Raw genomic sequence first — 27,699 nt, 5'->3', positions numbered from 1 at the left:
CATCGTTCACTTGCTCCAGCTGCTCAAATGTGAGGATTTTCTTATTTTCCACGTTTTATATGATAAAATGATTACCTTTGCTTTTTGGTCGGACAAAACAAGCTGTTTAAGGAAGTCACCGCAGCCTCTTTGCACTTGTGTGACAGCTACTATCTTTCAACGTTTAATCAACCAATAAATTGATTAACCGCTCCCCTCCCTGTTGGCTCACACAGCTCTGTGTGGTTTTCCATTGCAAGGGTGCAGTCGAAGCCCGGAGGCAGCATTCCACAAAGTTCGCATAGCTGCCATTCCCCTGATCTGACAACAACACACACACAACAGCTGTAGCGCCGGTGAAAAAGGCACCGGCAGACTTGCGTTACAACAACATGTGTGTGGGTTTCTGATGCGAGTCATCAAATACAGAAAGAGAGTAAGGGAGAATCTAGCTAAAACCTCATCAGATTCACGATGAACTGTCATTGGTGATGTTAGAATTCTTTGTTTGGGTGGCAGAGCGAGCGAGGGGACAGTGAGACAGATTTTGCAGATAGCCGACAACATTAGAGACAGACAGCAGGTAGCTGTAGGGCAGGGAGACTACAAAAAAAAGAGACTACACCGCTCTTTATCATGGATGTGATAAAGAGAATGAATTAACGTAGCCGGTTTGCAACCTGCATCTCATAACTCATTCAGCTCACACTATTCAGCTGTCTCTCCCTCTTCCTCCTGTCTCTCTCTGTACTGTATCTCTATTTTCCACCTTATTTTCCCTCTCCTCCCTTTTTTTTTCCTTTCCGCCTCCATCTGCCTCTTTCTGTCTCTGTTCCCCCTCATTTTCCCTTTTCCCCCTCTCTTCTCCTCTCTCCCCCCTTCACTCTGCCGTTTTGCTTTCTCTATCATATTTATGAAGAGCTCAAGCCTTATCTCTTTTCAGCTGCAGGCTGTCTCACTTGAAAGAATTTCAAAAGCTTTGAAAGCAGGGTAGGTGGCGACGCAACGGATAAAGGGATAAAGACGAGGAGCCTGAAAAAAAAAAAAAGGGGAGAGCGAAGAGAGGTGGGATGTTAGCTGGACGGAGAAGTTTCTCTAGTTTTCAGACGGCAGACGAGGGAGAGAAGGAGTGTGGAGCTCATTAGTTTACCAAGTCCTGAGTAATTTACACCGGGATTATATAGAAAAACATCGACATATTCTGAATGACTGTGTGAGCTCGTCCTAACTAGAGGGATTTGAAAGCTAATGAGTCATTATCAGGCCAGACAGAGAGGTCTGACAGTGTGGTGAAGTGTTTGTTTTATGGATGTGATTTTTACATGCCCACTCTTTCCCTCCTAAGTCCCAACACTTAACTCTCTGATTTTGCTTACTTTTTTGGTGGCGTAGCTTAAGAGAGATTGCAGCAGAAGTCGGGTACGCATGCCAGAGACCTGGCCCAAGCCTAAAGATATTCCCACTTATTATCAGTGTTTGTTGATTTTGATGGATAGTGATGCTCAGCTGAACAGCGAAGGGCTGCACAAACAGGCCACGGTCACACATAGATTTACAATGACAATCACATCAGCGCCCAGAAACCATGGCAACATTGAGTTAATAAATAGCTGAACAGAGGAGTTGTTAGTGCGTATCGCTCTTTGCGTGTATGTGTGTGCGTGTGTGTGTGTGTGTGTGTCACACTGGGCCTCCAGAGATTCATCTCTGATGTCTTGGGTTACATAAACCTTCTGACTTCCTACAGCCCCTACACGTATCCCACCATTACAAATCCCAGTCCTGTGCTCGGGTATGTGCGTGTGTGTGTGTGTGTGTGTGCGCTTATGTGCGTCTGTTGACATTTTCCCTGCATTCCCCCGAGAGAGGAGACAGAGGAAGAGCGAAAAAGTATTCCCACGTTCTCTCTGGAGATCTCAAATCTGCCATGTTTGCTCCATTTTTTCCTCTTTCTTTAACACGTCTTCAAAAAGTCGTCTTAAGTTTCTCTACTCCTGTTGCTTTTTCTTCTCCTTCCTCATGTCATATCGTGTGCACCGAAGCTGATCAGTTCCCGCTTTTTGTGAGATGCTGGGAGCCAATGTGATATTTGTTCCAGCTTGTCAGTGCAAGCACAGACCTCACACCTCTCTCGGAAAAATCAAATGGTTGAAATTATATCATTACACTGCTTTTTTTGTCCAAAGTAAGTGCTCAGACCTTTTCCCATTTTTTGTCTTTTCTGCACAGATGCAGTCATGGTTGGGAACTTTCAACCCTGAGAGAGAGAGACGAAAGGTCTGACCATCACATTTCTCAACACACACACACACACATACACACACACACACACAAGGAGCGTGGGGATTAGAGTGTGTGCAGGATTAGCTCCTGCAGTCACGCTGGGCAGGTGTCAAAAACCACAGGGATTGATTTGACCTCTTGATTGTCTTTCATGTGTATGTGCTTGTGCATGTATATGAATGCGAGTGTGCACGTATACATGTGTGTAAATTCGGGAGCCGCTGTGCTTCTCTGTGACCTCTCTGAATTAGCAGGGGAGCGAAGAGGAAAAATTAGAGCTGCATGTGAATAATTTTCATTCCTAGAGAAGACAGATTGAGAAACAGGACACAGGGGGTAGAGAAATAGAGGAATGGAGGAAGAGAAGATTATTTTGTGAGAAAATTAGCAGCTTCTGTTTGCAAATGTGGTGTTTTTTTCCTTCTTTGCTTAAAGAAGCACTCCATGAATGTTCATTTACTAGTCAGAGGTAGTGTTACTCAACCTATGAAAACAGGTGGATCTGTGAGCTCTCCTGAGTCTCCTAAGTAATAACCCTGGTGATGTCATCAGGGGTATCTCGGCTTCGGCTTGGAGCCCAGAACTTTATAACAGAAACCCTGCATAACAAACTGGAGGAGTTTAAAGGATGTGAGTAAGGATGGTCTAATGAATAGATACTGTTGGTTGCATTATGGGAAATGTAGGATACAGCATTTTTAGAGCCATACAAGGGACTAACAGTCAAAACGTCTCGGTATATGCTGCTTTGATTTTAAATATCCTTTTTCAGATGTTTTTCTTGTTAGTTCCAAAATTTTATTGAGTCAGTTTAGTGCAATGTTAAATCAGTGGACTACCCCTTTAAATTGAATAATGGATTTCCTTTAAAATGCCGGTACTGTCTGGGAAGTGTTTCTCAGTCCTTCTGGGAAATTGCGATTTTGTGATCGTAATAATTAACATAAATTCAAGAAATATCTGCAATACTTGCAAGAGCTTTCAATTTTAACCACAACTTTTCTGCATGAAATCAACAGACCGCTTGCTGTTTGGACCAATTGTCACATTTCATGTCATGGTAATTTATGTCATCGCAGCATGCAGTGCGCAGTCAGCAAGGATTCAGGCACATTCAGGTGGAAAATGGACAAATCTCACCTGCCAACAAAAATTACTGCTGTAGACCGTGTAAAATAATTCCCAGATGTTTCCAAATGAGGTTTGCATTCAGTTGGTCAGAAGAATACAAGTTGATGTGTTGCTCAGACAGCAAAGATGAACATAATCTATCTCAAATCCCACTTTGGAAATGAAACTAAATTTTTATGTTAATGGATTTCTTTTAATGCCATTATTGACTGATTTTATTTAGTGGTAATGTTGAGGTGAAAGATTTTTTATAAAGGTTTAGTAAAAAAGAAAGGCTATGACAGCTGTCATTATATTATTGAGTTGAGCGCGTTTATTTTTAATAAAGGCTTATAAATGGAACTCAAGTACAGTATTTTCTTTTTTATATAACTTTGAGCCTTTTTTCTTTGAGTATGCTTTTTCATCAAAGGAGGTGATTACATATGACTCTTAGTTGGCAGTAGTTTTTTAAAAATTGCCTTATTGTCCTTTGCTTGCAATTTTTCCAAATTCCCACACTTTTACCTTAATAAGACCACATAGAACGTTACAAATTGTAATTGCAATTTTTGAGAAAAGCCGTTGAAAAATCAAGAATTTTAGGCAGCAATAATCACAAAAAAACTCAGGGAAATCCTTGAGGGACTGGTTTCTTATCCCCGAGTGTTTGAAAGCTTGTCATTATTTCTACTGTCAGTTCAGAGCCCGCTGGCTCAGATGCATTTTGTGTCCTCCAGCAAGACACTAGGCCCTCACCTACCCACACATTTAGCAGTTATACAGAGAAGACAAATCATTAAAATGGTAAAGCTTAAAAACTACCTAAACCAAGGCTTCCTCCACAGTGATGGTCAGTGCAACTGAAAATCTATAGCCGTCCTGCTTATAGTTAGGCTACCTCACTCCCCCTCCTCCCTCCTCCTCCCTCTGCTGCTGCACCTCCACCCAGGAAGGTTAGGTGGAGAGGGCAGGTTAGGGTTAAGGTTATGTAGATGCTGCCCCTAAGTGGCAGATGTAATTACTGCACGCTGAACTGGCGTAACCCTCACCAGTGACGTGAGTGTGCATGAATGTGTGGCAGCAACACACACGCACACACACCGTTCATGTGGGCTAATTGCTATGTGTAGCACAGAGTGTAAATAAGTCAGCAGTAGTTTTTATTACACTCTCCGTTTCCTCGTGGTTCTCTTTCCCAGTCACTCCCCTCTTTTCCATCTGTTTTCCCCTCTGCCTTGCACTTCGCACTTTCTCTCTCTCTCTTCCCCCCCCTCTCCCTCCCTCTGTCTCCTCTTTTCTCACTCCCTTCCTCTGTCTCTCTCACTCTTGTACTCATACCCAGCATGAATAAAGCAGCAAGCCAGGTTCATGGACATGAATATTTATGAGAATTTATGCACGTGCTGCGATGCTTTAAAACAACAACAACAGCCTCCCCGATTGTGCTTGCCAAGCCAGCGAGCTTCGGTTCGTGTGTGTATGAGAGCGTGTGTGTGTACCAGCAGGTGTAAACTAGAGAAAGCGATTCCCACTGGGTGTCTGAAGGACCGCTGGCTCTGGTGATTTCCATTCACGTCACCTCATCTCCCTCCTTCAGCGCCTCACATGTTCTCTGTTACTGTGTCACACAAACACACACACACGCGCGCTCACACGCACGCTCATGTTTTTCACTCACACATGTAGTTTCCCACATCTGCCATTCTTGATCATTTTTTCTCTCTCTGACTCAGCTCGGCACCATCCCCCTCCCCTTCTGCGTGTGTGTGTGTGTGTGTGTGTGTATCTGGCTGGAGTGATGACATACATAACTAGTGTTGGCAGTTATCAGGACCGTCAGTCACATGGTTGCGACACATCTGTGTGTGTCTTGAGCGATTTTGTTTGCGGTCATGCATGAGTGCACACCCACACACACACACACACGCACGGGCACCAATAGGTCTTACGGCAGCACAGGTCAGCGAAAGGATATTCGGAAGAGGGTATTTAAGTCAGGCTGCACACGAACATATACACACACACACACACAGCATTTGCACAACTGCACACACAGCAGTTCAGTCCCGTCGGGTAGCAACAAAGCTGGCTGAGCAAACAGCAAGCTGCTTGTTCGTTATCTTCCCAGGGTGTTTGTTTACTGATCCACATGAGCTTTTGCATTGAGTCACAATGTGATGTGACTACTTGCGTGTCTTTATACATGTGTGTGCGCAACCTTGTGTCCTGGTGAGTGTTAGCTCTGCACATCTGCATCCTCATTTATCCACCCAATTTTTACTTTCACATGTAGCCAACATCCTGATGAACTTATTATGAACGAGCTGCAAGGACAGTCTGATCTGTCTCTCGAGGGCTTTTAAGCAGGACATAACAAAACACATATAACTTCTTTCATAGGGATTGACTTTCCAGCTGCTAGATCATCAGCAGTAGTGCTTAAGGTTTCTTCATAGGGTGCTTTTAGATTGGGGAACTGTCCCAGAAAATCTTTGTGGGATTGAAAAAAACAAAACCAAATTAGGCTGTTGAAAGTATTCGAAAATATTGGAAGTATTTGATTTAAAAAAAATTATTTATATTTATTTTTTCCTCATTTGCAGATGTTCAAATTTCCATTTCTCTGAGCATTTCAGGAATGCTCATCCATGTTGGCTTCAAATTTGAGATTGAAATTTCATTCTTGACCTTGGAAACAGCAGTTTTTGAAACAATATTTTAAATTCACCAACACACCAGGGTCTGCCTGGTCGGACAAGTGGGTCAGAAATCTACTTGCCTGAAGTCAATTTTTACTTGCCCCTTTACAAATTGTTTTATTTATTAGCCGTTATCAAATAACAACAAAGACTAAAATTAATTGTCATGTTTAATCTTTAAGTAAATGAAACAGAAGGACACAGAGCACGTAGATACGAAGCAACAAACATTCTTGCATATTGAAAATGGTATGACTCATCCCCAATATTTCACTGAACACTAAATTCCTGATTTCCCTCTTCAATGTTTCTTGTTCTCGGGAGCATTTATGTCAGTGAAAAATTACACGCTCCACTGATTCCTCTATTTGACAGTGCTCACATAATCCTGAAGGATGTTTGTTTCACGCATCACACTACTAGCCTACTCAATTCTTGATTGACCAACAGCGCGTGCCAATATTCCCCCGATGCGTCAAAGGGGAGTGGGCTATGCTGCATGCCGGAGACTGAGAACATAATTTATGATACGACCATGATCAAAAAAAATGATTGAAACTTTTTTTTTAAAATTTTTTATCACCTGCCACAATTGGCAATTGAGTTGCTAGATTTACTAGCCCGACATGGCATTTTACTTGCCCAGGGCAGTTGGGCAAACCTTGTTGTTGAACCATGCAGGCTCTCTGAAACCAGTGGTGGATAGTGCGGCAGAGGCTGAAGATTATAATGATGAATAATGTCTACAGCAGAACGATATTATATGAATTTTGAAAATTATTTTTAGCCCTTGAATTTCACTCCAAATAAAAAACAGGAGTAGAAAAAGTCCTTGAATTTACCAGGAGCGTGTGGAAAACCTGATGCAGTTAATTTTAGAGTAGGCTTTCTGTGAGACGAGCGGGTCAGCGCAGAGGGTGGTGGTGGTGGTGGTGGTGGTGGGGGGAGGGCGAGTTTCTCCCAATAACCACCTGTAATCTAGCGTGCGTCATTAATGTTGGGACCGCTGCACCCGCCGCACGTAATTAGGCTACGGTTTCATTCCCCTACGCTTCCTGAGCAGTGCAGGGGCCTGTGACACAGGGAGACTGTGATTAAAAACATCAGGCTCTTTAGCTGCACTCTTCCTCCTCCTCTTTCCCTTTCTCCTCCTCCTCCACCTCCTCCGCTACTTCACATCCTGTCTGTTGCGCACTGAAATTCCTCAAATGCCTGTCTCTACACCTCACCTAAATTTTATCTACCGGAGATTACTGGCACCACAAATTCTTATTCTCAAACCTTTTTCTTCCCCCCTCGACATGTAAACACACCCACATCCTTTTCCACATAGCATCCTTCAGCCTCGTGGTTTGCCCTTTCAGTCTCCAGACGAGACGTTCCTGTTAGTACACACGCACACAATTGAGATGACAATATGCAGAGCTTGACATGAGCAGTGATGTCAGAGCTTCCCGTTATAATAGACACTAATAGGGCTGAGCTTAATGCTTGCCTTTGGGTTACGCTGCGCTGTGATGTGGAAATACGGCCAGTCTCCGTTCAATTGACGATTGATTGCAACAATTGATCTGACAATTGATCTGTGGAAACTTGGCTCTTATATTCAGTAGGCTACTTCCCACCACCACCACGAGCACACGCGCACACACACACACACACACGTACGCACACACCCGAGCACAACATTTTCATTCGAATTGTTTAAAATGCCTGCGTTAGAGCTTGCACGCCTCGGGGTCTTTCTGGTGAGTAATTAATTTCCAGCATGTGGGGGTAGAGAGACCAGAGCTTGTGGGCCTGCCTCCTGGCTCCGACTCAGCCAGGAGTGCCTCAGCCTCTTCCGGACGCAAGAGTCCTCCTCTCCCGGGAATTAGATAACGGCTTGTAAAAGCCCTCCACCGCCAGGCTCTCCCCCTCCTCGACTTTTAGCTGCTGCCGCATCTCTCTGTCTTCCTGCCTGCCTGCCTGCTTATCCATGAGATATTGAATTCATCCCTTTCAAATTACGGCAAAGTATTGGCTTTCAGTTTAATTGGAATCCCCGTTTCTCCTCATAACTGTGTGGATATTGCGTATTATCGGCAAGTTAATATTTTATTAGGTTTTAATTGGCCTTTGTTGTTTGCCTCAGTGCAATGTTGTTTCAGTTAAAACTGTGGGTGTGTGTGTGTTTGCGTGTGTGCGTTTGAGAGATAGAAAGACAGACAAGAGTGATAATGCATTCAGAGCACTCAGTTTCTCTACATGGGTCAGTAGTCATTTTTCTCTCCTCCAGGTTTCCTTGGCTGAGGAGATCAAGCCGCTGAAGTGGTATCCCTCCGTTTACCTGCTGGTGTCTATCTTCCCTCTCATCAACAGGTAACACACACACACACACACACACACACACACACCTGTATCTGCAGGTAAATTTGGCGCTCTGTTGTTTTATTTGCATGTTGGCTTCACTCTGCTCTCTTATCTTTTCTCAACCTGTCACCCCCCTCCTCCTCCTCCTCCTCCCCCTCTTCCTTCTCCTCTTGGCTCTGCCTTTCCCGTCCTCCTCTCGTGCTCTCTCTTATCTGAACTCTCAGAAAGCTCCGCTCTCTCTGTAGCAGCACAAACACTAAAGGAGATTGTGTGTGTGTGTGTGTGTATGTGTGTGTGTGTTGGATGTATAGAGCATTTTATTGGCTTTTTTAAAGCCGGGGCTTCGTCAGCTGAGGGTTGGTGGGAGGAGGCGGGTGGTCCAGTAAATGATAACCCCGCCACTGTTATTGCTTCTTCACTCCCTTCCCATCCTCCCTCTCTCTCTCTCTCTCTCTCTTTCCCTCTCCCCCTCTCTTTCATTTGCCGCCGCTACCTCCCTCCTCCCCCCTCCACGTGGTACCGGTGTGATTGACAGGTCAGGGTTACTAAGTGATTAGCTGCGGCGGCTCTGCTTGTCGCCACGGCGATGTAGGCGGAGACACAGGTCAATTACAGGGTCAACGTCTCTCAAAGGCTTCCCTCAAACACCGCCCTTCCCCCCTCCCCTCCTCCCACTTCACCTTTCCATCCATTCCATTCCTCCCCTCTTTCCTCCTCCCCCCTGTACCCCTGCTGTCGGCTGATGAAGATGACAAACTGCATCCTGTGCTAACCCCAAACCGCCTCACCCCCTCCTACTCCCCCCCTTCACTCCCCTCTTCCTTCCTTCCCTCCCTTAATGTCACTTTCCCTTCCTCTCTCCCTCATTTCCACACAAACCGGCTTTGTTTTAAACCCTTTATTTCCACTCTTCCTTGCTCGTGATCGGTCCTTCTGTTTTTTATGTCACCTCCTTCTCTTCCTCCCTCACTTTTCCTCTCCTCTGCCACACAAAGCCAGCTCTCTCTCCCCCTCTCCTGAGCAAACACGCTCTCGCTCACTCGCTCCGCTCCACTCTGCCTTTCTCCAGAGAGCGAACGAGGAGAAAACGGGAATGAATTGCTCTCTCGTTGTCATCCTCCACCTCCTCCTCCTCCTCCTCCTCCTCCTTCCCCGTTCAGCAGCGCTGGCTGTATATATCTCCGGCTCCTATTAATTTGTTAGCCTCCCCTCCCTCTCCCTCTTCCCCTACTTACTCGCCTCCCTCCCCCTGGCTCATATCCTCCTCCTCCTCCTCCCCTCTTTCTCCATCTCCCCCTCCCTCCTCCCCTCCCCTCTGCTGAGGGCTGGAGTGTGTAAAGTGTTTGTCACGGTGCCGATGCCGCTGTGCTCTGCCGTGCGGAAGCAGCGCACGGCAGACAGCCTCGTGTGTGTTTTTCTGTACGTGTGTGTAGGCGGGTGGTTGGTTTCGTGTCAAGGCAAATGTGCTGTCGCTGCTTGTTGCCGTGTGCGTGCGTGCGTGCGTGTGTGTGTGTGTGCGTGCGTGTGTGCGCACTTGTTTGTCCGCTCCGACTTGAGCGTGTGCTTTTGCTGTTTATGAGCATTCCCGTGTGTTCGTGTGTGCGTTTTTATTTTGTGTGTGCATGCCTAGCGTGTGTGTGTGTATGTGTGTGTGTGTGTGTGTGTGTGTGTGTGTCTGAGTGGGGGATTATTTCTATCTGAGCTCCAAAGCCTCCTAAACAGGGCTTAGAGAGACGGCCCAGGGCAGCAGCTAAAGCCGTCGGGTAGAGCTCTCGCTCGCTCGCTCGCTCGGCACCCCTCTCTGCTGCTCTCTCTCTCTCTCTCTCTCTCTCTCTCTCTGCCATTTCTCCTTGCCCTGATCCATTGCGTTAATACACAGACACTCCCACACACAAACACACTCTTGTTTTGGCCCTCATCTGCTGCCACACACACATAAATGCGCACACACAGAGACAGTCACACGCCACACACACAATTTTAATCTGTTCCAAATGCACACTGGTAAATGTGTTAATTCGACACCAGCTGTTGCGAATTGAAATGGGAAAGCGTTCCTACTTTTCCTCTCCCGCGTTCGCGCACGCACACGCATGGACGAGTCATTATACATCATTTTACCGTACACATCTCTCTCTCTCTCTCTCTCTCTCTCTCTCTCTCTCTGTCTCTCTCTCACTGTCACTAATTCACTTGCCCTCATTTGGCGATGCAAAAGTAGCACCAGACACTCACACCTTCGCACTTACCCCTAATTCCCTCCTCCTTCTCCTCCTCCTCCCCTCTCTCTCCCTCTCTTTCTCTCCCTCCCTCTTTGCCACTTCAGTTTCTCTCAGCCCTTTGTGTGTGTGTGCGAGTGTGTGTGTGTGTGTGTGTGTGTGAGCACTGCCCGGGCACGACTAGAGTTTTCACAGTCTGCTTCTCACATCGCTTCCCCAGTGTGCTTTATGGTGTGGGTGTGTGTTTGTTTACAAGGCTTGTCTAGATTCCTACTGTGTGCGCTTGTACGCCTGTTTGCATAAATAAGCCCTCTCCTTGGAACCTGGCTGCAGATTTCGGTGGCGCATCGCAGCTTGATGTGCGAGCGCTTCTCCTGGACAGCGTGCCCGTCTTTTACAAAGACTTTTTTTGCTATTTCTCCCCAAAAAAATGATTCTTCCCTTCACCGGGGAGAAACTGACGGCCCCATTTAGTGACTTTTTTAAGGCTTTTTTTTTTTTGTCTAGAAGCCAGTTTTATAAGTGAGGCACAACGCAGAGAGCTAGTTGCCTTTGAGCAATCGGGGTTAGGCGCCTTGCAGAGGGACGCTTCAGTATGGATGGATTGGTCCTGGCGGCGGGGCTTGAACTGGTGATGTGTCTGTAACCTTGAGTTCACCCCACCGCTCCAGGAGGCAGCTTGCATCCTCCTAGTTATTCTTGGTTTCCCTCGATGCTGCGTGTGGGTTTTGCGGTGTGTATAGGCCTATACATGCTTGGAGGGGATTTTTGTATGGGCTCCCTACAGCGCCTAAGCCCCCCCCCCCCCCCCCGCCTTTCTCTGGAGGAGATCTGATTTCCCTGCTCCAGGCGAGCAGAGAGAACAAGACCGTGTGTGTGCGTGCGCGAGGCTGTGTGTGCTTCAGTGCGCGTCTGCGTTTGTGTGTGCGCGCGCGCTACCCGGGCCAGGCAGACCTTCCCCATCTCCGTTCTGCGCTTTGAAAAACGAGGAAGGAAATCTCAGAGCAGCAGTTATTATTCATCCCTCAAAGAGAACGGGGAGGAGGCGGAGGAGGAGGAGGAGGGAAGGAGGGAGGGAGGGATGGATGGAGGGAGGAAGAAAGAGAGAGCCAAACAGGAGGGAAGGAGGAGGAGGAGGAGGAGGGGGGGATACATTAACTCTTATCTCACTGTATTTGGCATTCTGCATCCCAGGATGCGCTCTTTCTCTCTCCCTCTCTCTCACTCCTGCTTGCTCTTTCTTTTCTACACTCCCTTCCTTCCGTTCCTCGCCTCTATGCCTCTCAGAATATCTTGCATTCAGTGTGCATGGATGTGTGTTTCTGCCTCGATGTGTGTAGGCTGGTGTGTGGTTTTTGTACTGTATACCCTAATATCTTTTGTGGTGTATTTTGTTTACTTGAACAAGTGAGCTTCTCAGATGCTGAAAGGCAGCATGCAAGGTTCCATCTCTCATCTTTGTTTGTCTGCAAGCCTTTTTATTTATCCATCTCTTCACATTCAATTTACTGTATGAGAGTGGCAGCGTTGGCCTGTTTGCTAAAATAAGTTTTGAATTTCATATACTGTAGCTTGCAGGTACTGGATGTGATGTTTTTTTTCAGATTTGGAGGCAAAACTCTTTTCTTGTGTTGCTTTGATCTGCGATCTTTGCACGAGTGATTCCCAAGCTCCAGGTTGCCATGGCAGGGCTCCAGGGGGTCGCCAGCAAAGTCAGGATTAGCTGAAATTCATGCACTAGAAGTTAACACATTAGGAAAACACATGTAATCATTTTTGTTATCAATAAGAGTAATTTCTTTACTCTTATTGATAACAAAAATCCTCGCGAATCAAAGTCTGTGGTTTTGAGTGTCATGCTTTCTGAACATCCTGATTGTCTGTATGATAACATAGCCACATGTCGCTGTGTGGCCTAGATAGTATTTGGGTGGATTTATGACCGTGCCTATTGTGCGTGCGCCCATGTGTGTGCGTGCTCATGCTTTTGCGTCTCAGGCAGTGATCGGTGTGTGTAACTGGAGACGGAGAGCCCCGTACCCATTCGTCTCCCGTTGAGCAGCGGCGACGCTCCGCTATTCATCCCCATTTAGCGAGACAGAGAGCTGGCCTACAGGGCTGTGCGAAGAGCAAACACACACGGGCCAGGCACCCACGCTGAGGCTGGACACACACACACACACACACACACACACTCACACTGACTCTCTTGATTCAACATTGGTACAGAAGATCTGAGGAAGAAGAGTTCATGTGCAACACAGGTGCACAGAGCACTAACAATATATATACAATGATATACATGTGTTTTCATGCATAAATATACAAACATAAAATACTCATACACACATATTTGTCCATGCCCATACACAGGCATACAAACATTAACACACATACAGCAAAGTAACTATACATACAACTATAAATCCCTATATACAGACATATAAAGCCCTATATAAATACATGTACCCTTATACAGACATACAAACCACATACAGGCACATATAGGCGTATATATACGTTCATGTACATGCATATGGTCTACACATGCACGCATAAATGCTAAAAGAGATAGTAGATAACCTCCCTCACACACACTTAGGTACGTGCACGCATTCAGTGGCGCGTGCAAACACAAACACATACACGCACACACGCAGACACACACTCACACTCTGCTCACCCTCCCTCTGCTCTTTCAGGCACGTCTTTAAATATTCATCACTCTGGCTGCTCTGAGAGTGCCGTAAACGCTGCCTCACACTCCGGGGAATCGCTAAAGCCTACTCTATCATCTGCTCTCCCTCCCTCCTCACTCACACTCTCTCTCTCTCTCTCTCTCTCTCACACCACACACACACACACACACACACACACACACACACACACAGAGCTACATCCACTCACAAGGATAAACTCACGTGCACAAACACTCAAAGGCACAGCCTGTGGCATCGCTGGACACACAGACACACGCCAGTACATGAATCAGGCGCGGGGAAACACATACGTGGCGATGTACGATGAACAGATTTTGTGCATGTGTGAGTGTGTGTGTGTGTTTACTGGCTGCTCCCAGCACAGAGGGTTGAGTGGTGTTGTGTTCCAGGAAACAGGATGTCTCTTTGTTTGGGTTTTATTCTGTTGGTGAACGTTAGCCGCTTCAGTCCCCAGGGTCTGTGTATGCCTCTTTGTCTGTTACTGTGTGTGTGTGTGTGTGTGTGCGCGTGCACCCATGCAGGCGTGTGTGTGCGCTTGTGCTCACATGTTTATGCGTGTGTGTGTGTGCGCTTTGTTTCGGCACACCATGCCTCTTGTTTGTATGTTTCAGCCTGATTCCAGAAATATTCGGTGAAGTGTTGGCACAGGCGGTTGACAGGAGATGGGAGCGCGTGCTCGTGTGTGTGTGTGCGCGCGTGTGCTGTGCATCTGTGGGTGTGTGTATAATGGGAGTCATACCCTAAGCTGTGACAATTATCCCCATGTTGACCCCGTGATCAAAGTAGATTATGTTCCAGTTTTCAATTGTAGTGCATGTGCACACAGACACTCGCACAACACATGCATGGTTTGTTTAGATACTGTCACACTGTCTGTCTCCATATCTATAGAGTGCACCATATTCCTGCTGATAGTCCACAAGCATCAGAGCTTTATGCACATTTGAGTGGCTGATCACATGTTGTCACTGAACAATGAAAAGCCTGTTCTTAGTTTGTGCTGCCTTAAAGGCTGTCACACATGCACAAAAGACAACAACCAACAGAACCTTTTGAACCAGTGTATCCATAAGTCCGTTTTAGTGAGTTACTGAGTTTTATTTTTTTTTTTTTAAATTAGCTCCTTATAAGTTTTGTTACTTTAAATAGTTGACAATTAAAACTAAACAGATCTGATAATGCATTTAAAAGGATTTGGATTTGATAAGTGAATTATACTTGCTTCAGATTTGATAAAAGCATATCATGCCCCAAGGCATTATGAAGCATAATTAGACATTATTGAACTGTGGCAATTCTAGTATGCTAATGTGTGTTTGTGGAGAATGTTTTGTCATGGTAGTTTGGAATTTTATTTGTCAAATTGGACCTAAATTTAATTTCAGGGGCGTTCAAGGGGTCTTAAAGAGCCAAAAAAAACTGTCTGCAAACTGCAGGTATGCTCTCCAGTGGGTATAATTAGAGGTGTTACTTTAACTTTTTTTATTCATGTACAATAAGATTTATCCTCAGAAATACATTTTAGTATCATAACATCTTCCTTGGCTTAATAACTTGCCAATGTTTTGTCTAATGTGGTCAGCAGCAAAACATTTAGGAGAGCTGAAATAAATTCAGGAATCACTCTCTGACCTCCCAGGGAGTCAAGGGATTAAGCACGTTTTGGCAGAATTTTCCCTTTTAGTCAGAGAAAAGTTCAGATTTTCTGTCAGCAGCAGCGCTGCGGGCAGCACTAGGGCCTTGTTTTGGCACTTTGAAGCGTGTGATTCGTCTGGAAGAAGAAGAAAAAAAAAAGACGTTAGGCAGTCAAAGAGAGGAGGAAGTGCGATCGGGGTCAGGATGACTTCTCTGTCTGGCCGCCCTCTACTCTCAGAGAAGGAGTTCTCGTCTTGTACGTTTCACTCACAGCTCTGAGGATGTGCGGCACAACAATTAAAGGCAGACGAAAAGGTGAACACTGAAAGAGGGAAATTGATGGCTGGATGGTGGTATAGACTGGCAGAGTGGGATATTGGAAGAGAAAGGGAGAGGCGGATGAAGGATTTTGTGTAGAATCTGGAGGGTGAGAGAGAGACGGGTTCAAAGAGTGACTGACAGCATGATAGATGGAAGGTCTGAATATGTGAGCGCGGCTCGGAGACGCCGTCAGAGTACTAATGACTGACTGCATGCTTACAGGTGGTGGCAAACTCAACGCTTAGAGCGACGTTTTAACTCGTTCTATGAGTGTGTGCGCGCATGTATGTTCATTGCTGTTGACCGTTTGCTCCTGAGTCCTCCAGTATACACAATATCATCCCTGTTGTCCAACACCAGTCAGCCAACTGTGAGACTCGCTCGACTACCCCGCACACACAAACCCTGACAAACACACACGCACAGCAGCTCAGCCAGGCATCGCCCGCAGCCACACTCTCCTTCCCACCACTGCCTCCCTCATTCATCTTTCATTAGCCCGGCTCACACAGGAGAAACAGCCTACCCCCCTCCTCCTCCTCCTCCTCCTCCTCCTCCTCTTCCTCCTCCTCCACACGCCTCCCCTCTCTCTCTATCTAACCTCCTCGCCTTTTTTTCTTCCTCTCTTCTTATCTTGGTTTCTCTCGCACGTAATCGCTTTTGTTTGTCTCGCTCATGTCTTGCAATCTGTCTTTTTTGATATCTCTCCTCCTCCTCCTCCTCCTCCTCCTCCTCCTCTTCTTCCTCGCTCGCTGTCTCCTCTGCTTTTTAGTCTTTTCCATTCAGCCTCACTCCTTCAGCCCTTTCCCCTCCTCTCTCCTCCTCCTCCTCCTCCTCCTCCACCATCGCTCTCGGCCCTCGTTCCCCTTCACAGCCTCACTCTTGCACATTGTCACCTCTTTATTGTGTTCTTCCTCTTCCACTCTCCCTCTCTCCTTCCTGTGCAGTGCTGTTTCTCTGACACTCGTCTCTGCCGGCCCCCCCACCTTCCTGTCTCTCTTACTCTCTCTCTCTCTCTCTCGCGCGCCCGCTCTTTCTTTCTTCCTTTCATTTCGCTCTCCGTCTCTCCCTCGATGGAGGGGAAAGGCTCTTCGCCTCTAATTGCGGCTGTTCCGTTGCCATGGCGCGTGTTGCTCGGCGCTGCGAGGTGCTGCGTGTGTGTGTGTTTGTGTGTGTGTGTGTGTGTGTGTGTGTGTGTGTGTGTGTGTGTGTGTGTGTGTGTGTGGCAGGCAGATGATTGCTTGCTGCCAGCTCTCGTTTCCCGGACGCCGATCGCGTTTCTTTGCGGCAACAGGGAAAAAAAATGAGACGCCAGAAATAGCCCCCCTTCACACAGACCCACTCACTCTCACCGCTGCACTGTTCAGAGAGACACACACACACACACACACACACACACACACACACACACACACACACACACACACACACACAAGCAGACACACACACACATCCACAGCATTTCCTCTCCACCTGACAACCTCAATACATATGACCTAGGTTATGCTTAATGTACACACCTCTCCGCACACGTACAGGCAGGGATGTGTGTGTTTATGTATGTCCGCATGTGTCAGACCTCCTCTGTGTGTGTGCTTCCTGCGTCTCTAAGGAGGTTGTGCGGGGACTCCTGATTTATTTCACCTTTAATGGGAAGTGAAATGAATGTGAGCAGCAGCTGGTCTGGTCCTCGGAGATACAGCGGTAGGCTAACCCAGAAAACAGGCAGCGTCGCTCTAAAATGGTCCTTACTCTGACAAGTGCCAGAACACGCCACTGTACGCTCCACTAGCCGCACCACTGGTTTTATTTTGAGCTGCATTTAGACATTTAGTGGACACCCGTACCCAGAATGACTTACGGCAGGTAGCTTCTCATTACAGGTTGGTTTCAAACCCTCGGCCAACACATCCTGTGGTTTCTTTCCTGTCACAACTTTTTCAAAAGGTAGTTGGAAGGCAAGTGGAGACAGATTAATAGCAAATAAACCTTACATCCTCGTGCTGCAAAAGAGGATAAGAGAGGATTATAACCAGATTTGTGGAGGAATCTCCATAATCATCTTCTGTGCTGTTCACCTGCGGTTCTCACTGGGTTTTCAGAGAATTAACAACAAAAAAAAAACCTCATAACTTATGTGGTGGCTTAGTGTGGCCAAGTAGAAGTGCCTCTAACCTGTAATTTAAAGGTGCACCAATTTTGACATTCATACTGTTGAAGGTTACGCAATAAACTGAAAATTTACTGAAAATCTCTCAAATGCTGGAGAATCTACAGTTTGACACACAGGTGCTATTGAAGAAGAGCTGGTATAGAATAAAAAGATGCCATCATATGGACACACAGTTAACAACATAATAGAGGACAATCAAGCTAAATGTAAATGCTGTTGGAAAATAGTAAAAACTTGAAAAAACACTTGAAAACACACTTGAAAAGGGAACATCTCAGATGCAGATGTTATCTAAAGCCACTTCACTCCTAAAACATGACGCAGGTTGAACAAAATAACACATGGATTTCAATGTTATTCAAATCTTTGTAATGCTTCTTATTCTAATATTTGCAAGATTTGTTAAATGGAGCCCATTTTTACTATATATATATATATATATATATATATATATATATATATATATATATATATATAATACTAAAAGGATTCTTAACAATTGAATAAACTTTCCTGTTTTGTGATTTTCTGTTTATTGTTCAGTAAATGGTGAATGGAATGTACTTATTGCCCTTTTTCTACCGTAGTAGACAAAGCCTCTCATTCACCCATTCACACACTCACACACTGATGTCCATGCAAGCCAAGTAATTTGGGCTTCAGTGTCTTGCTCAAGGACACTTAGACATGGGGAAGACAGGAGGAGCCAGGGACTAAACCACCAACACTGTGATTAATGAACAACCCACTAGGGTTTCACTAGGGTTGAATGCTGGGGATTGAGAACCCGGGATTCCCCGGGAAACAAATATCATGCCAACTTGGAAGAAGCGACAAAGCCACTCGTTGATTAAAATGAATACAGGTTATATAGGCTACCTCTGCACACAGCATTTTCATTACCAACATTGGTGCACAATAAACATCACAGTGAGCACAAAAGCCACAATTTGTGTGACTTTAATTGGTGGAGGCGCACACACACACTCAGTCCTTTACAAACGAACAGAACTTTTCATGTGTTGTTCTTTGCCTCTTTAATTTTTCACTACATACCGCATTGATTGCAGGTTGAAATGTCCATTGGAATTCAACTTTTAAAGTGCTCAAGGCAGAGTCTGTGACGAGATTAATGAGTTTTACCAATAATGTCGTTAACAAGTCACTGAATGTAATCCAGGGTTTTGCAGCAACTCCGTACTGATGCTCTGTTCCTTGCCCACTACTGTTTGTGTATGTAGTATTATCTCCTTTGGGTTTATTGAATACACAGCAGCAGGATCGATATGTGCATCTCCAAATTGAGAGAGGTGCTGTGGCATTTTTATACACGTGACATAGCAGGGGCAACTTCATTAATTATTTAAATCTTCCAACTCAGCGACAGGATCAGTCAGAATCCAATAGTGGCCTCAGGATCCTCAGGATGAGTCCTTAGCTTCATCAGAGATTTTGAGACATTTTTATTTTCAGCAGAAAATCAAAGACAATCAGTTTGTTTTTTCAGAGATGGTCTACTTTAAAAGAGAAATGCTATTCTACCACATAAATAATCAATATTTAAGAAAAACACTTGCATTTGGATAAATATCATTATATAATTTATTTCCCTCAGTTCTAAAAAATCAAATTTCAGTCTGCAACAAATTCTGGGAATCTTGGGAAAAGAGTGATATATTCCCAGGGAGTTATCATTTTAAAATTGCGGAAAATTCAAATTCTGGTGAAATTTCTTCCTTAATTGTAGTTGCTTGGCTGGTGTCGCTATAGCCTGTCCAGTAATGTCACAATATTGACAACATGGTTGTGAAGTGAAAAACGGGGAAATGGTTCAAAACATACCAGCAGCGCTGTTACCAAAGATTTCATCGAAATCATCATTACTTTAAATAGCTGCAGATGAGTCTCACCCTCTGATAGTGTCGGTCATTTAGAGATGAGTCACTGCAGCGCCTCATGTAACTCCATCTAACCACAATACAGCATTGGTTTCTCAAATGGTTGGGTTTGTGTCTTCCTCCCCTGCGGGACACAAGTAGCATGAGGATGACTTTTTCGACCCTGAGGTCAACCACCATGGCCACTTAGTTCACTCTGCACACCCAAACCCAGAAACAACACACACACGAAAAACGCTGTGAGCAGTGTACGGTTTGATTCTCTCACTAATAGATCAATAAAAGACATTAGTGGCAGGCTAACCCGGCGAGCAGCGCTAATACAGGGTTAATCCAGGGTTAATGGCTGAGGAGCATCATTCTCAGAGGCAGCCATTAGTTTGCCACCATACCACACAATATCAGGTTCTCCTCCGAGTCATGCCCCAGGCTTCCAGAGAGATAGGCACAGAGAGGGGAATTGAGAAGAAAAGAATAGAGGATCACCCTCATGAGTCAAGATGAAAATGAGATATCCAGACAGATGATACCCAATGCAAAGAAATGGGAGGGATATTGGAGAAGGGGGAAGCAGTGTGCGGGGAAACGTGCGTTGAATGAAAAAGGGGGAGAAGATGGGACAGTGAAATTGTGGCCAGGAGAAGCAGGAAACTGAGATGAGAGAAAGAGGAGGGAAGGAGAGGAAGGGAGTTGAGCGCTACACTTCTCCCTGTCCTTGTAAAGTGCTGCGTGCTGTCGAAGCGGCAGCCAAGAATGTGTCAGCCCAGCCGTCTCACGCTGCCTAATGGGCTCTTAAACGCTGATATAAAGCTCACTCGCTCTTTCGCCCTCCCCTTTTCCTCTCCCTCTCTCCCTCTTTTTCTGCCTCTGACGCTCGCTCTCATTACCTCTCGTTCTCACCCTGTCACTCACTCTGTCACTCACTTGTCCTTTCTTTCTCTCTTTCCCTCTTTCTGTTGCTCTATCAAGCTCTCACTCTCTGCCTTTCTCTTTTTGCCTCTCTTTCCTGCCTTTTTGAAGTTCTTTTGCAGGTTGTCTCTTTATTTACAACTTGTTTTTAATGGATGAACTCAACACTTCTGTCTCTCTTTCTTTTCTTTCCACCAGGCTCCATAATGCCTTCTACCCGCAGGATCCATCCTTCTCGCTGACCCTGTTGCACGTCCTGTCAGCGCCACTCCACGGCTTGGCCAATGCCTTTGTCTTTGGCCTGGATAGGGACTGGTGGAGCCTACTGAGCCCTACTGGCATGCAGGTATAACAACTGCACACACAGGCATGTACATGCTGATGTTCAGCCAGTATAGTATTTACCATATTTACCATGTCGGTATTTATTTAAAAGTTTAATAAGAGGATAAACCCCTTGAAAGTTAACAAACATTTAAACAAAAAACAAAACAATAAATACATAATAATAATGATAATAGATCCAGCGACACAAAACAATCAACATAGTAACATCAACACAGACATACACATAAGGGCTCTCCCACCATCCTAAACCACATCCACTACATCTCCTACAAGTGTCATCTGTACAAAAAATGAACGAGAAAAAAAATAAATGAACAGACCAAATAACATTATGTCAAAGTACTGAGTCTACTTAGGAACTAGAAGTGGAGGTATACAATCAAAGACAAACACAAGTAAATTTATGACAAACAAGCAAAGACGTCTTGAAGTCATGGAAAGAAATAATTGATCTGAGTGAGTTAGACAAATTATTCCAGACTGATGGTGCTTTAAACTTAAAAGCACGTCTCCCAGTTTCTTTAAATATTCAAGGCACAATAAAAAAGGATGTTGAGTGTGTCTGAGTGAATATGATGATTTGACTGGAACTAAAAGCTATTTTAAGTATAAAGCATAAAGTAAATGCATTTGAAAACAAAGAGCAACCAATGAAATTGTCTCCAAGAGTAAAGTGGTAGCCAGTCCAGTGTGTCGTACATCAAACAATGATGTGGGCGGTAAGGACATCCAAGGACAAATCTACAAATATTATTGTAGCCTACATTTAAAGGATGAAGATGTGTTTCAGAGGTGGTCTGGTATATGACATCACCATAATCAATAATGGGAAATAAAAGCTGTTTGACAATGTGTTTTCTTACTTGGAGAGTAAAACTATTAATTGACCGATAGAGCATCCTGAAACTAGCATTTGTTTTATTTCTGATAAAATCAATATGAGGCCTAAAAGAAAATTCGGAATCAATCCAAAGTCCCAAATATTTAAATTTATCAATGTTAATAAGGGGAGACCCGTCAGTAAAATTAATAGCCAACTCAGCAGGTGAATGATTAAGATTATAAATAGTATCAAACAGCATACTACAAGACTTCTGCTTGTTTAATGTGAGATTATTATTTCTTTGTGTATATAATCGTGTCATCTGCATATAACTGAACAGAACAATTAGAGAATTTTTTTGTAAGATGATTAACAAAAATATAGTATAATCAAAATATTATTTCAGCATGCCAACATGTGCCAATTATTACTAAACACAAATTACAGCTGAGGCTGATGGGAATGTCATTAGTTTTGCGAGTATTTGCTCATGAACCAAAATATTGAACAAATCAAGATTTTGACTTGATGATGCTAGATGAAAGTTTAAGGGAAAATCAAACCATTTCATTCAAGTCAAATTTATACAGTTCAAAACCAAAACCTCAAAGCATGAATGAAATTAAAATTATGAAATTATGTGCCATTCCATCAAGTAGATGATGAGATATATCAGTGGGTAAGTGAAAAGTTTAACCTGCTGGTTTTCCAGTCCTTGCATGTTTGAAATGTTGTGTGCTGCTGCTGGTGTTGTTTTCAGTTGTCAGGTTAAGTAGAATCAATTATTAATTAATTTTTAAGGATAGATATGAAAAAACACACTCAGCTCATCACAACAGTGTAAATCTTGTTTTAGTTGATGGATTCCCCTCCTACAGATTTTATAAATGGTTGTTGAAAGCTGTTTTGTGAAATAATTCTACATACTAACATTAGCAGTATTGACCATTCTCTGTTAAAGGCTCTTTAAGGCTCTATAAACGAGGTCTGTCTATAATCAGGTGGTCAATTAAGGGCTTAAAAGAATGCACAGATGTTGGAGGAGATTGTCTCATGGGAGACTTAATCACTCAGTGATGAGAACCAGACAAAATAAAAAAGTCATTTATTTTTACTTGGTGGATGTTTTCTTACTGGGTTTATTGAAAATTTGTGTATAATAATCTTAATCAAAGGATTCATCTCTATCATAATAGAGGAATTGCGATATCAATATCAACAGGTCTCTGACCATGCTCTGTCTGAACTGTAATTAACAGAAGAGGTGAAGCTAGATTTTCCTCTTTCAGATGAATAAGCTGGCTAATAAGAGCAGATAGAGAACACAGTCAAGAGCTAGTGTATCACGATGCAGAAATTGAATTTTGAAAGCCACCAACCTCAGTGCCTGGTAAAATAACTGTTCAGTCATTGAGATTGATTAACAGCCTTGTGAAACTCAGCGATGCACAAGGGTTGAGTGATGTTTTAATCAAATCGTTAATTGACAATTTATGAAAACAATTATTGTGATGTGAGAGCCGATTTTCTTCTTTTACAGAAGTTCAGAAAATCATAGACCAGTTTTCACAAATTGGAGCCTAAACAGTTGACCTACAGCAGAGAGAGGCTCAATACAGAAGCCCACATATCATCACTTCAACAATGAAACGTGATGCCTCACTAGGCTCTTTGGGAAGAATAGTTAGCATGTAGTAGTCAGAATGGAAAATAATTGATCAGTATTAGATTTTTTGATACTGACCCAGTAAGATAGCACCAATACCACACAAACTGAAACAGTATTATTAATTGATTCTTTAGCAAAATTTGAATTTCTCGAACACATCAGTGTTCGATGCTAATTTTGTGTACTGGACAATTTTCATGAAAGGGGACAGCGTATGCTTTTTGTGATTTTCTGTTATTTTCATGCTAAACATGGTCAAATTTCCAAAACCTGAGGTTAACATAAGTAGAAATGCTCCCTGCAAGTCAAAAGCCCAGGCTTCAACCTGCTTTAAACGCAGTTTTTTCTACCTTAACAATGAGCTGACATCAACTTGTTGCACATGCCCATAAATAGTCGTCCGTTTTGTAGCCTTTGCTGCTAAGGTTTTTCCATGTTGTTTGCGTTGTCCACTCTCAAATTTCGGATCAGATTTCAGCTCGAACAAGAAAAGACATATTTGAGAAGTTAACATTTCGAATAAAGAACGAGAAAAAGTAGTGAAATCCGACTACTATAGTTTGTTCCGTGGTTTGTTGACCGTGTCTGCTGATGGGTAGCTTCCAAAAGCTGGCCAATCAGAGCAGAGTGGTCTCTCATTGGGAGGGGGGCCTTTAAAGAGACAGAAGCTAAAACAGTCTGACAGAGGCTTAACTGAGGGGCTGCATAACGGGCCGGTATAAGATAAACAAGGACTTTTTTTAAACTGTAAATCATTCAAAGATATTCCAGTAGAGCCCCAGATTAAAAATACAAGCTTGTAAATGTGTATAATATGTCCCTTTAAATCTGTGGAAACATTTCGGTCTGTACTCAAAAAGTATTGAGTTGATACCCAGCCCTTGACTGGATTTGTGACAAAAAAGTCACAGGAGGAAATAAAACTGAGCTAACCAAGACAGGAAGACTTCACAGTTGTCAGCCATCACTGTTACTTGACTTTCTAGTGGATTTATTCACTTAGTCTCCTCTCTGTACAATGGGCTGGATTGAGACTGGATTATATATCAGTCTGTATATATATATCATATATATATCAGTGTCCATCAGACAGACAGCAGCAACACATTCTGAGAAATTATATATCCAAATGTCCCAAATGCATATAATGTCATCATTACACCTCTATCAGTATGATAAAATGCAAACAGAATTTGTCTTTACATTCTAACAATTCTTATATTATTTAATGTTATGGAGTGACCTCAACTCTCAGGGGTTTATCAAATCGCCTATTAACTGACTTTTTATAACTAATACATTTTTTTATACTAACACATTTGGATTGTACGTTTTAAAGCTACATTAAGCTATTTCTAACCTCTAGAGGGCAGAATGACGTGCAGTGATGAGCATTTAAATCTCAAGTTGTTAAGACTAACAGCTGAAATACACTAGGCATGGACACGGCACAACACATCTGCTGTATCATTAAAATCAACTGAAGCTGCTCCGCTGACCACGGAAACTGCTTATCTATTAATAATAGCTACTAATAGTTACTCTGTTTTTACGTGGCTGATCAATTTTTTTTTTCCTCTACACATGGCTACACGGCCCTACAACACGTAAAAACTACTGGAACTGCGTAAAAAACGAGTACAATCTGTTTAAAAATGATTAAAATAAATACCTCATTGTACCAGGGGCAGCAAATCAGCCTATGCTTCCAAACCCTGTATAACCAACTGCATTATCACGTGGCAAAACTCAATATGCGTGCGATGAAGCTGGTCATCTATGTGGAAAAATACTGGCAATGTAGCCAGCATGAGGGATGCAAATGTGTTGGGGGTGGGAGGTCCCCATAATCTGTAAAGTACTTTGTCTTTTGCAACTTCAAACTTGACAAAGCTCAGTCACCTTGTTTACATACGTTAATAGGCAATATGGAAAGGATCACGCACAGCTGAAAGCACATAAGACAATAAATGTACAGTACACATGTAGACAAGTCTTATTTTTGCAGTAGTTTAAGTGGGAAATGCTTTAACTTAGCCATTTCCAGAAGTATCCTACTTGAAATCTCCTCAGAAAACTGAGCTGGCACGCAACTACACGCTACAAAGATGGAGTCAGAGTAGCAGGTAAAATACCCTGCTCCGCCCCGCCTACGTGATGCATCATGTCCGTGCCTGGTGTATTTCAGCTGTAACAAGTTAGCACACAGCTGACTACTAAAACCACCAGCAGAAACAGAACAACATGAGCATCCCATTGGAGTTGTGTTTCTGGCCACCAGTTAAACGTTAGACCGGTATTCACTCTTTATTTAGCTCTGATTTGCTCTGCCAAGAAGCTGAGAAAAATATCAGGTTTTGTCTTTGGCTAGCTAAGTGTTTGACTTTCTTCATCAGTGACTTGTTTTTCCTCAGTTCTCTGCTGTTTGGGGTTTTGCAGGTAGCCTGAAGTTAGATTGTGTGAGGTTGCTGGAAGCAGTTGCTGACATTTTCGTCGGCCTGGATAATCAAAACAATGAGCGGCTTTGTAGCGCTGCACAGTGCTGTGTTGATTCTCACTCTGTGTCTACTCTGGCTGCGTAGCGTAAGCAGCATGTCAGCAGAGCAGCAGCAGCTGCAGTCCTCCGTCAGTGTCTGCAACATTTTGACAGTGCTCACAGCCCATTACACAATCAATGTTGTTATGCACGTTGAAGGAAAGAAAATAGACTTGAAGCCCAAAAAGATGCTTCAGGTTGCAGTTACGCATGTAATTCATGAGTGCAGCCCGTTATACAGCTGGTATAGACAGCTTCTGCCAGTAAAATTGAGGCAGATCTGCTCCATCAGATATGCGTTAGATGGACAACTGAAAAACGTTGCTGAAATGTATCCGGTGTAGACAGGTGTCAATAGTATTAATTTTTCAAGCAAAAATGCCAAAAATCCACTGATATGAATGTTGCTGGTTTTCTAATGATAGAGAACTGAATATCTTTTGGTTTTGGACTATTTGGACAAGCAATTTGAAGACTGCTGTGGGAAATTGTAATGATATTTTTCACCATTGTGTGACATCTTATACACCAAAGTACAGCAGATTAATCAATAATGAAAGCCTTGCAGCCTTAAAACATATCACCAATGAATCTGTATTTCATAATAACAATGTAAGAATTTTGACTTTAGGCAGACTTAATACTTCATAGAAGTTTAAGTTGGCTGACTTTATAATCCGACAAAAACTCTATTAACTAATTACCTTAGAATTTTTAATCGGACTACTTAATTCTCCAAAATGAGTGTTGTCGTCTGTCAAAAGTGTTCATGCATCATACATACAGGAAATTATTGTTGTCCTAAATATCAAATTCCCTTAATTATGGTAAAAATAGAAATAACTGGACTTCCAGCTCATTCTGAAATTAAGTTTTTAGGGAAGTGTAATGATGAAATTTACCAGAAAGAAGATGTTTTTACATTTGAATCGCAAAACTCATTGGTTGCATTTCAATAAACACCACAATCAATACTGTTCTCCACAGATTTGTCTCACTCTACAAACATTGACAGTATCTGCGGATATGAGACGAGGCTGATATTGAACTGCAAAGGGGGGAAAAAAAATCTCTGTGGTCTTAGTTCACAAACACAGACATAGACACACATATTGTCACCCACTCAGTATCAGCAGCCAGGCTGATAACGGGTCATGAGCACAATGTGGAAGAGTGGAATGTGTGGTATGACCTTCAACCCAAATGTCAATGTTTCACTGTGGTGAGTGGGGAGAGAGAGAGAGAGAGACCGAGAGAGTGAAATGGAATCTCAATGTGTTCGTAAATCACAGAGAAAATGCGGTTTGTGCGTGTCAGAGAAAGAGAGAGAAGGTAAGAAAGAAGATGACCGAGAGAAAGAGAGAGAGAGAGAGAGAGAGAGACAGGCAGCGTGTGTGTTCGTGACTAACAGCCGGTTGTTATTCATCTTGGCATGCGACTCCCAGCAGCCCCCTCACATCAGGTGTGAGATTGGCGGTGGAGAGGAGGGGTAAGGGAGTGAAGGAGGTGGTGAATGTGGTGGTGGGGTGGGGGAGTTGTAACAGCATCAAAACATTCCTTCCTCAACGCAACGAATCTGCGCTTTCATACCAGACACCACCTCCCCTCCCAACACTGCCTCCTCTCTCTCTCTCTCTCTCGCTTTCTTTCTCTCCTGCTGTCTGTGTCTCTCTCTCGTCCTTGTGTCTGCTGTGCGGTGAGTTTACATGCATTTAAAAGATATAGGTTCACATTTTTTCATGTTTGTCTTAATAGGCTACGAACATTCCATATGTGTGTTGGAAGAGTTGTTGATCCCTCCTCGCTGTACTTGCCTTGAAAGGATCCCGCATGGTCTCTCCATGCAATTAGAGCTGCAACGATTAGTCGATTAATAGATTAGTCGATGGACAGAAAATTAATCACCAATTGTTTTGAGTCATTTTAGAAATGTTTTGGTTTCAGCTTCTTAAATGTGAATATTTTCTGGTTTCTTTAGTCCTTTATGATAATAAATTGAATATCTTTGTGGATTGTTAGTTG

At 43.6% G+C, this 27,699-nt stretch overlaps 1 protein-coding gene across 1 annotated transcript in view; it reads left to right on the top strand.

Annotated features, from left to right (window-relative positions):
• The window catches only part of si:dkey-100n23.5 (cyclic AMP receptor-like protein A), a 50,491-nt gene that overhangs the window by 18,730 nt on the left and 4,062 nt on the right, over positions 1-27,699 (top strand). The window contains exons 10-12 of the mRNA XM_042425766.1: positions 2,209-2,256; positions 8,353-8,435; positions 20,500-20,647. Of these exons, the coding sequence (XP_042281700.1) occupies positions 2,209-2,256; positions 8,353-8,435; positions 20,500-20,647 (279 nt within the window). The remainder of the gene's footprint in view (positions 1-2,208; positions 2,257-8,352; positions 8,436-20,499; positions 20,648-27,699) is intronic.

This window comes from Thunnus maccoyii, chromosome 11 (genome assembly GCF_910596095.1).
Source record: "Thunnus maccoyii chromosome 11, fThuMac1.1, whole genome shotgun sequence".
Taxonomy (NCBI): domain Eukaryota; kingdom Metazoa; phylum Chordata; class Actinopteri; order Scombriformes; family Scombridae; genus Thunnus; species Thunnus maccoyii.
The sequence above is the reverse complement of the archived record's forward strand: the minus strand, read 5'-3'. Positions and strand labels throughout refer to the sequence as shown.